Source organism: Colobus angolensis, unplaced genomic scaffold (genome assembly GCF_000951035.1).
Source record: "Colobus angolensis palliatus isolate OR3802 unplaced genomic scaffold, Cang.pa_1.0 Scaffold34, whole genome shotgun sequence".
NCBI classification, from domain to species: Eukaryota; Metazoa; Chordata; class Mammalia; order Primates; family Cercopithecidae; genus Colobus; species Colobus angolensis.
Genome location: NW_012116710.1, coordinates 6,196,339 through 6,205,789, shown reverse-complemented (window position 1 = coordinate 6,205,789; position 9,451 = coordinate 6,196,339). Strand labels below are relative to the sequence as shown.

At 50.8% G+C, this 9,451-nt stretch overlaps 1 protein-coding gene across 1 annotated transcript in view; it reads left to right on the top strand.

Moving 5' to 3' along the window:
- The window catches only part of GMFG (glia maturation factor, gamma), a 7,740-nt gene extending 5,440 nt beyond the window's left edge, over positions 1 to 2,300 (top strand). The window contains exons 4-6 of the mRNA XM_011952530.1: positions 989 to 1,073; positions 1,596 to 1,669; positions 2,115 to 2,300. Of these exons, the coding sequence (XP_011807920.1) occupies positions 989 to 1,073; positions 1,596 to 1,669; positions 2,115 to 2,186 (231 nt within the window). The 3' untranslated portion in view covers positions 2,187 to 2,300. The remainder of the gene's footprint in view (positions 1 to 988; positions 1,074 to 1,595; positions 1,670 to 2,114) is intronic.
- The last annotated feature ends 7,151 nt before the right edge of the window (positions 2,301 to 9,451 follow it).

Here is a 9,451-nt window from a genome sequence, read left to right as displayed (position 1 = left end):
CCCTGTCTCAAAAAAAAAAAAAAAAAATTAGCTGGGCATAGTGGTGTGCACCTATAGTCCCAACTACTCTGGAGGCTGAGACAGGAGGATCACTTGAGCCCAGGAGTTCAAGACTGCAGTGAGCTAGGATTGCACCACTGCACTCCAGCCTGGGCAACAGAGTGAGGCCCTGTCTCTAATAATAGTAAAAAAAAGACCAGATCAGTCTAGAGAGGGACTACAAAAGAAAGGAAAACAATTTCCTGCTTCTTGAACAAGAAGCCCCACATTTTCCTTTTACACCAGGCTTGGCCGATTCTGTAGCCATCCCTGGTCAGTGCACTGGATAGTATTGAATAGGGGGTGAGCACTTACACACTGGGATTCACTTTCCCAGGTTCAAATCTCTCCCTTATCCATAGAACCTTGGGCAAGTGAGTTTGGGCCTCAGTTTTTCCATCTGTACGATGGGGATATTAATAGCACCTATATTATAAAGTTATTGTGAGTCAAATAAGCACTATTATTATTATGATTATTATGATTATTATTTTTATTTGAGACGTAGTTCCGCTGTTGTCACCCACGCTGGAGTACAATGGTGTGATCTCGGCTCACTACAACCTCTGCCTCCTGAGTTCAAACGATTCTCCTGCCTCAGCCTCCTGACTAGCTGGGATTACAGGTGCACGCCACCACTCCCAGCTAATTTTTGTATTTTTAGTAGAGACAGGGTTTCAACATGTTGGCCAGGCTGGTCTCGAACTCCTGACCTCAGGTGATCCACGTGCCTCGGCCTCCCAAAGTGCTGGGATTATAGGTGTGAGCCCTGCGCCCGGCCCTATGATTATTTTTTAATCATTTGTTGTGTTTGAGGTCAGTACCCTGAGTCCCAGACATCAACTCTGGTTCTCAGACTCAGCCAACATTTCAAGGCTGTGGACTCAGGTAATGGCTGTTGAGCCTGGGCTGCAGGCCAGAGTCCTGATTTTCAATTCCCTTTCATGGTAGGTTCGTGGTTTACAGCTACAAGTACGTGCATGACGATGGCCGAGTGTCCTACCCTTTGTGTTTCATCTTCTCCAGTCCTGTGGGTGAGACACAACTCTACTCTCCTCAGGAAAGGGTCTTCGATTCTGTGTGTGTGTGTGTGTGTTTGTGTGTGTAAATGCGTGAGTGCAGGTGTGTGCATGTGGGTGTGTGTGTGGTTGTGCAAATGTGTGCAGGCACCTGTGTTAAGAGTGTGAGCATGTGACAGCCTGTGTGTGACCAGGTAAGGATGTGTGTGTGTCGCATGCGTGATGTGGGAGGGCAGTGAAGTGGAGGTGGGGGCTCAGATTCACCAAGAGCCCACCCGTTCTCAGTCCTGGGGCCTAAGCCAACCCACCTTTTCCTTTTACCTAGAAAGCTCCGTCTGGCCCCTAAATCATCTCCAGAGACCCTCAGAATAACTTGAAGCCCCCAAAGCCAACCTAGAAACTGACTACAGTGCGGGGACCTCCTTAGAAGAGCTCCTAGGACCCTTGGAAAACTGCAGGGCCTTCAGGACATTACTAGAGCTTTAGAGAACATGCCTGGGTCCCCACTGATGTGCCTTTTTCCTCTTTTTCATGCAGGCTGCAAGCCGGAACAACAGATGATGTATGCAGGGAGTAAGAACAGGCTGGTGCAGACAGCAGAGCTCACAAAGGTTCAGGCTGGGGCGGGGCTCCAGAGTGTTAGGGAGAGGTGGTGTGGGTCCTGGGTCTGAAGGAAGAGGGACTAGAGTCCTCACTGTCTCAGTTTTTTTTTTTTTTTTTTTAAAGAACTGGGTCTGGCTCTGTCACCCAGGCTGGAGTGCAGTGGCGCAACCTCGGCTCACTGCAGCCTCCTCCTCCCGGGTTCAAGCGATTCTCCTGCCTCAGCCTCCCAAGTAGCTAGGACTATAGGCGCCCACCACCACGCCCGGCTAATTTTTGTATTTTTAGTAGAGTCAGGGTTTCAGCATATTGGCCAGCCTGGTCTCGAACTCCTGACCTTAAGTGATCCACCCACCTCAGCCTCCCAAAGTGCTCTCTTACAGGCGTGAGCCACCGCGCTTGGCCACTGTCTCAGTTCTTGAGTAGATCATAATGCCGAGACCTCTCTCTGCCCAGGTGTTTGAAATCCGCACCACCGATGACCTCACCGAGGCCTGGCTCCAAGAGAAGTTGTCTTTCTTTCGTTGATTTCTGGGCTGGGGCCTGAGTTCCTGATGTCTGAGTCCTCAAGGTGATTGGGGACTTGGACCCCTAGGACCTGAACAACCAAGACTTTAAATAAATTTAAAAATGCAAAAACTCAGAGATCCTCAGTTCGGACTCAGTTTCTGCCTTTCATCTGGGCTCTAGCCGACGGTTCCTGCAGTATCAGGCTTGGGCCAGCAGGGGGCGGGCTGACCTAGTGGAATGCGAGCTGGGTCCCGGAAGGGAAGGAGGATACCTGTTTCTTAAAAAGAAAGGGAAGGGCCTGAAGGATTTCCCTGGGGGGCAGGGGACGGATGGGCGAGGCCTGGGTCTCCTGGAGGTATTGGGGGAATATCTGGATCTACGGAGCGGTCACTTCCAAAGGGAACAAGGACCCCTGAGAATAAAGGAGGCAAAGTGCCCGTTTCCCCCCACCCGACTCCCGACCTCTTGGGGGTAGGAGGCATCACTGAATGCGACTTTTCTCAGCTGAGCCCTTAGGTAGGAAGAATTTAAAGGCGAAGAGGTTTGAACGTAATTGCTTCAGGATCTCAGGAGCTGCTGGCAGGTGGATGGTTTGTACGGTCAGGTAGGCCTGAGGACCCAGGGCTAGGGAAGGTGAAGTCGATCCTGGGCCCTCAGTGGACCCCCAGGGGTCTGAGATTGAGGGGACAGGGAAGGGACACCTGCCCCCATGTGAAGATTCTTCTTTTCTTTCTTCTGGTATCTGTGGACATCGAACTTTCTCAGGCTTTCTGTGTCTGTCTCTGAGGGACATTGATTAAGTACCCACGGTAGACCAGGCTCTGAGAATTCCGAGATGGGCAGGTCTTCACAGAGACGAATCACACCCCTTCTGTCCCTCTGCTTCTCTTCCAAGTTTCTAATTGTTCCCCTCTCTGTCCCCGGTTTCAGGGATGTGGGAACTCCCTCCTCCCACCCCTTTTCAGGTTCCCGGTAGAGAGGTGGCTGTTGCCATGGTAACAAAGACATAGTGACCTTGGGCCTGGGCCGCCCGTCCCCCACCCATGGCGTTCCCGGGGGTAGGGTCCAAAAAGCCCAGCTCGAAGCCCTCCCAGCATTAAAACACCATCCCCTTACCACCCCACTCTACCCTATCTCATGCCCACTCACCCCCAATCAGGGCAAGTCCTTTGCATGAGGGATTCGGGATAGAATCACTCTACACTGGTCCATAGAGAAAATTCACCCTGCCCTAAATTCTGTGGTGGGTTGGGTTGAGCTCCTCTGCTCTCCACTGGTGCCCTTTTCCTGTCCCTGTCTCTCTTGTCCCTCCCTCTGATCACAGGCCCAGTCCCTCAAGGCAGGAGATGGAGGAGGAGGAGGACTGGAGACAAGAGGGGTCATTCAATTAAATGGACAAGGAACTCCTGGCCTGCAGAGGTCAGAGAGGCAGAGGGACTCATCCAAGGTCATGCACTTACATGATCAAATGAATACTAATAGCTGACCCTCCTCTTGAGGGCTTCCTATGTACCAAGTACTTCTAGAAGCATTTTATAGGCATTTGCTCATTTAATTCTTGCAACACCTCATGAAAAAGGTACTATTATTTTCCCCAACTTAAAGATGAAAACAAAACCAAAACAAAACTGAGGCATAGAAGCCAAAGGCACCTGTGGTCTGTACAGTTAGAACACTAACCCCAGGCTATCTTGGGGTCAATAGCCACACCCTCTCTTAGGCAAGAGATTTAGGGAACCACCTCCTCCTCCTCCTCCTTCTTCTCCTCCTTCTCCTCCTTCTCCTCCTTCTTGGTACTCCCACCCTCCATAGAGGAACTTCTGTTCCATCCAGGCTTGTGATTACAAACAGTCCAATCAGAAAGAGCCATGCACAAGGACTTGCCCGATCAGGAGCAAAGCCTGCCAAAGCAGGGGTGGGTCAGAAAGGGTGGCTCACAGGTGCAGTCCGATGCAGAGGGAGTATGGCTAGGGATTGTGGAAGGACCAATCAGAGAGGCCAGAACAGACTGCACCATCCAATGAGGAGTCAGCACAATGGGGCGTGTCTTCGGGTTTGGGGAGACTCCCTGGAGAGGCAGTACAAACTGGGGACCCTCTCCTCTAGTTCCACCAACCTATCCTCTAAACGCCCACAGATCCAAGCTCCCTAATTTTTGAGTCGGCGCCCTAGACTTGGGGGACTTCCTAACCTTGAATGTGAGCAGGGCTCATGTTAGAGAGGCGGAGGCTGGTCTTTAGGACAGAGCTGAGAGTGCCGGGCCTAGCGTAGGCACCAGGGACCAAGTTTAGGCGGAGAGCTAGGATGCTATGAGGAAGGAGCAAGGTGGAGGGGTGTGGCTTGGACTGAGGGGGCGGGGCTAGGCTGAGGAGTTCTGAATATTTTATACTTGGGAGTGGTCTCTAAGACAGAGGGATGGGGCGCGGACCAGAATGGGCCTTGCTTAGCTTTAAAAGGGCTGGAGTTTTTGCTTTGGGGCAGGGCCTAAGAGTCTGGGGGTGGAGCCTAGGCTTGGAGCGGGGCCAGAATAATGGTATTGGTAAAGGGTCTGTGTTAGGTTTGGGGCGGGAATTAGGGCTCTAGGGAAACAATTAAGATATCTACTTCAACCTGTTGCCCGTTTTTCAGGCCAGCTCACACATTCCCTTATCTTATGGGACATTCTCCAGCTGCTGGGTATACCATTCTAGGGAACCTGGGCTAGGAGGTCGTATTTATTCCTTCCTGTGGTCCCTGAACTGAGTCTGGAGCCGGACTAGCTCCCCAGTCCTCTCCCAAGAGGCATTCAAGAACACATGTTGGGCCAGGCACGGTGGCTCATGCCTGTAATCCCAGAGGATCACCTAAGGTCAGGAGTTTGAGACCAGCCTGGTCAACATGGTGAAACCCCATCTCTACTAAAAATACAAAAAATAGCTGGGCTTAGTGGTACGTGCCTGTAATCCCAGCTACTTGGGAGGTTGAGGCAGGAGAATTCACTTGAGCCGGGGAGACAGAGGTTGCAGTGAGCCGAGATCGCACCATTGCGCTGCAGCCTGGGCAACAAGAGCAAAACTCCATCTCAAAATAAATAAATAAATAAATAAATAAATAAATAAATAAAACACATGTCTGGGTGCAGTGGCTCCCGCCTTGTAATCCCTACATTTTGGGGGGCTGAGGCTGGAAATCTTAGAGCCCAGGCGTGTGCGATCAGCCTGGACAACATAATGAGACCGCTTCTCTACAAAAATGAAAAAATTAGCTGGGTGTGAGGGTGCGTGCCTGTAGTTGGGAGGCTGAAGTGGGAGGATCACCTGAGCCTGGGGAGGTCGGGGCTGCAGTGAGCCATGATCATGCCACTGCACTCCAGCCTGGGTGACAGAGGGAGACCCTGTCTTTAAAAAGAGCACATCTTTCCTGAGTTCCTGGGTGGCAATCACTATTCTGGGCACTGGAGGATGTGGGTGGCCATGCCACTTCCCTTGGGAGGTTTACATTTCAATAACTAGACAGTCAATAAATAACAATAAATAAGTAAACAAGTAAACAAATAAAATAAGAGGGTGACAAGAGCCAGGTGCAGTGGTTCACACCTGTAATCCCAACACTTTGGGAGGCCAAGGCAGGAGGATGGCTTGAGCCCAGGAGTTCGAGACCAACGTGGGCAACATAGCAGGACTTCATCTCTTTTTTTCCTTTTAAAATAAAATAAAGAGAGTACTATAAGGGAAATAAGGTAACAGAAATGGTGGCACCTGGTGGGGCTGTTTGTTGCCGCCAGAAAACATTCCGTAACATTTACTATGAAACATTTCAAACATGCAGCCAAGTTGAAATAATTATATATGTGTGTGTGTATGTGTGTGTGTATATATACATACATACATATATATAAGTTTATTAGAGATAGGGTCTCGCTATGTTGCCCGGCTGGTCTTGAACTCCTGGGCTCAAGTGATCCTCCCTCCTCGGCCTTCCAAAATGCTGAGATTACAGATGTGAGCCACCACTCCCAGCCTGAGTTGAAATAATTTTATAGTGAACACTTATATACTGATCACGTAGATGCCACCACAGACATGTCACTGTATTACATCCAGCAACTCTTCTTCCTCTTCCTCTTCCTCCTCCTCCCCTCCTCCTCCTCCCCCTCCTCTTCCTCCTCCTCCTCCCCCCCTCCTCTCCTCCTCCTCCTCCTCCTCCTTCTTCTTCTTCTAAAATGTATTTCAAAGTAACATCAGAACGCTGGTTGGGGGCCCAGGTAGGGATGGTGTCTGTAATTTGGGGATGGAAAAGGAAGGTCTCTCTGAAGGGATTACATTTAAGACCATCATGAAAAGAAAGAACCGGCAACCATGGAAAGGGGAGAAGAGTGCATATGCTCAGGGACTGCTGCTGTGGGCTGGTGTGTTGGAGGAATAGGAAAGTCATCGTAGAAACTGAACAAGCGGTCGGGTGTGGTGGCTCACACCAGTAATCCCAGCACTTTGGGAGACTGAGGTGGGTAGATCACTTGAGGTCAGGAATTCGAGACCAGCCTGGCTAACATGGCAAAACCCTGTCTCTACTAAAAGTACAGAAATTAGTCAGGCGTGGTGGTGGGCGCCTGTAGTTCCAGCTACTCAGGCTGAGGTGGGAGAATTGGTTGAGCCCAGGAGGCAGAGGTTGCACTGAGCCAAGATCATGCCACTGCACTCCAGCCTGGGTGACAGAGTGAGGCCCTGTCTCGAAAAAGAAAAGAAAAGCCATCATAAAACTGAAAGAGGGGCCAGGAGTGGTGGTGCACGCCTGTAAACCCAGCACTTTGGGAGTCTGAGGCAATAGGGTCAGCTGGGGCCGGAGCTCACAGGGCCAAATTGGCTGTATGAATAAGGCATATCTCCCTTGGTTTCAGCTTCTTTCTTCTTCCATCTCTGTCTCTCTTATTATTATCTTTTTTTTCTCTTCCTCTTTTTCTACTCCTGTCCAGCCCAGGCCTGCCCTCACCCTCTTTCCCCTTCACCCCTACCCTGTTCTGCCACGTGCTATCTATGCGACCTTAGGCAAGTGACCGAACCTCTCTGTGCCTCTATTTCCCTTATCCATAAAAGGGAGATGGTAATAGGACCTCTTCATCTGGCTGTTGTGAAGATTGAATGAAGTGATAGATGTGAAACCCTTAGAATCATTTCTGGCACATAAATAGTGCTATATATGTGTTCACTTGTGTTGTTGTTGTTATTCCTACCCCCACGCTCCAGCAGGGAGCACTAGCAACCATGGTGGGAGGTGGGGATGCTGCCTGGGTGGTGGCGATGAAGGGTGGAGTCTGGAGACTAGGGGAATTGTGAGTGTCCCCAGGGACATCTCAGAGTTGCATGTGGGGTTAAGGTTCACTGGAAGGAGTTATCTGCAGAGCTGAGCTTGATCTGGGGGATAGGGCAGGCTTCATGTAAATAGGCCAGGCACAGTGGCTCATGACCACCGTGTTCAGGAGTTCAAGACCAGAATGGGGACATAGTGAGACTCCATTTATAAAAAACCAAAACCAAAAACTAAACAGCTACTGAGGAGGCTGAGATGGGAGGATCACCTGAGCCCAGGAGGTCGAGGCTGCAGTGAGCTGTGATCACGCCAGTGCACTCCTGCCTGGGTGATGGAGCGAGACTCTGACTCAAAAACAAACAAACAAACAAAAAGAAAAATTAGGCTGGGTGCGGTGACTCATGCCTGTAATCCCAGCACTTTGGGAGGCCGAGGCAGGCAGATCACTTGAGGCCAAGAGTTCGAGACCAGCCTGGCCAACATGGTAAAACCCCACCTCCACTAAAAATACAAAAAGTAGCCAGGCATGGTGGGACATGCCTGTAGTCCCAGCTACTCGGGAGGCTGAGGCAGGAGAATTGCTTGAACCTGGGAGGCAGAAGTTTCGGTGAGCGGAGACCATGCCAGTGCACTCCAGCCTGGGCAACAGAGCAAGACTCTGTCTCAAAAAAAAAAAAAAAAGAAAGAAAGAAAAAGAAAAGAAAAATTAGCCAGGCGTGGTGTTACACACCTGCAATCCCAGCTACTAGGGAGGCTGAGGCAGGAGAATCGCTTGAACCTGGGAGGTGGAGATTGCAGTGAGCCAAGATCATGCCACTCTACTCCAGCCTGGGCAACAGAGTGAGACTTTGTCTAAAAAAAAAAAAAAAAATTGGGAAAGGGGTTTAGGGGAGGACCTCTGTACAGTGGGATCCAAAGTGAGAAGGGTTTGAGACCCCAGGAATCTGGGTCATTGCATGCAACAACACAGATTTTTAGGGGAGAAGTTGCTGGGTTTAGGAACCCTGTGAATATCTCAGAAAGAGGAGGAGGGTGGCCTGAGATACTCAGTGGGGTTTGAGGGAAGGGGTGAGGTTCAGCTATGGGACAGGGGATGTGCAAAGGGTTCTGAACTAGGAAGGAGCAAGGCATTCTGGGCTCCATGAAAGTCACAGGCAGGCAGAACTTTCAGGGTCCGAGAGAAATAATCGGAGCAGGAAGGAGACAGGTCCTCAAGGGGACAGGACTAGTAGGGGGGTGAGAAAAAATGGGGCTAACTGGGGGGTTTTGGAAACCAAAGGATGTCTTGGAGGGGAAGGAGAGAGAAAGGTCTAAGTTCACCAAAGGGGTTGAAGATGGCTTGGGGTCTAATGGGGTTAATGGGGAAAGTTTAAGGGTCTCCCATGGGGATAAGAGACATTTTAGGGCCCCCTAGAAGTTAGGCATGGTTTGGAGTTCATACTGGTGGTAAGGGAATGGGTTAGGATCCTTTAGGGTAGAAGGACATGGCTGGGGGTCCCCAAGAAGGAGTGGTATATGGTTTGTGGTTCTGGTGGCTCTAGAATGTGGTTTGGGTCCCCATAGGGAGTCAGGCACCATCTGGGATTTGGCTGACATATGGTCTGAAGTTTCCCTGGATGTTAGGGTATGATTTGGGGTCCCTGAGGGAAGGGGTGTGGTCTTGGGGTCCGTCTGAATGTTGGGATATGATTTAGGGTTGCTGGTGGGGTGGTCTGGATCCCCTTGGATGCTGGGATATGATTTGGGATTCTTCTGGGTTCCGGGGCATGGTCTGGGGTTCCTGACAGTGTGTGGGTCATAGTCTGAGATCAAGCAGGAGAGCAGGGCATGATTTGTGGTCCTGGATGGCCCTAGGACATCGCCTGGGTTCTCAAAAGAGGTGAGGCCTGATCCGAGGTCCCCTGGGTATTAGGACGTGATCGGAGGTCTCTGTGGGGAGATCCGGGGTCCCCAGGCCAGTTGGGGCGTGGTCTGGGGGGGGTCTCCGGGGAGGCCGG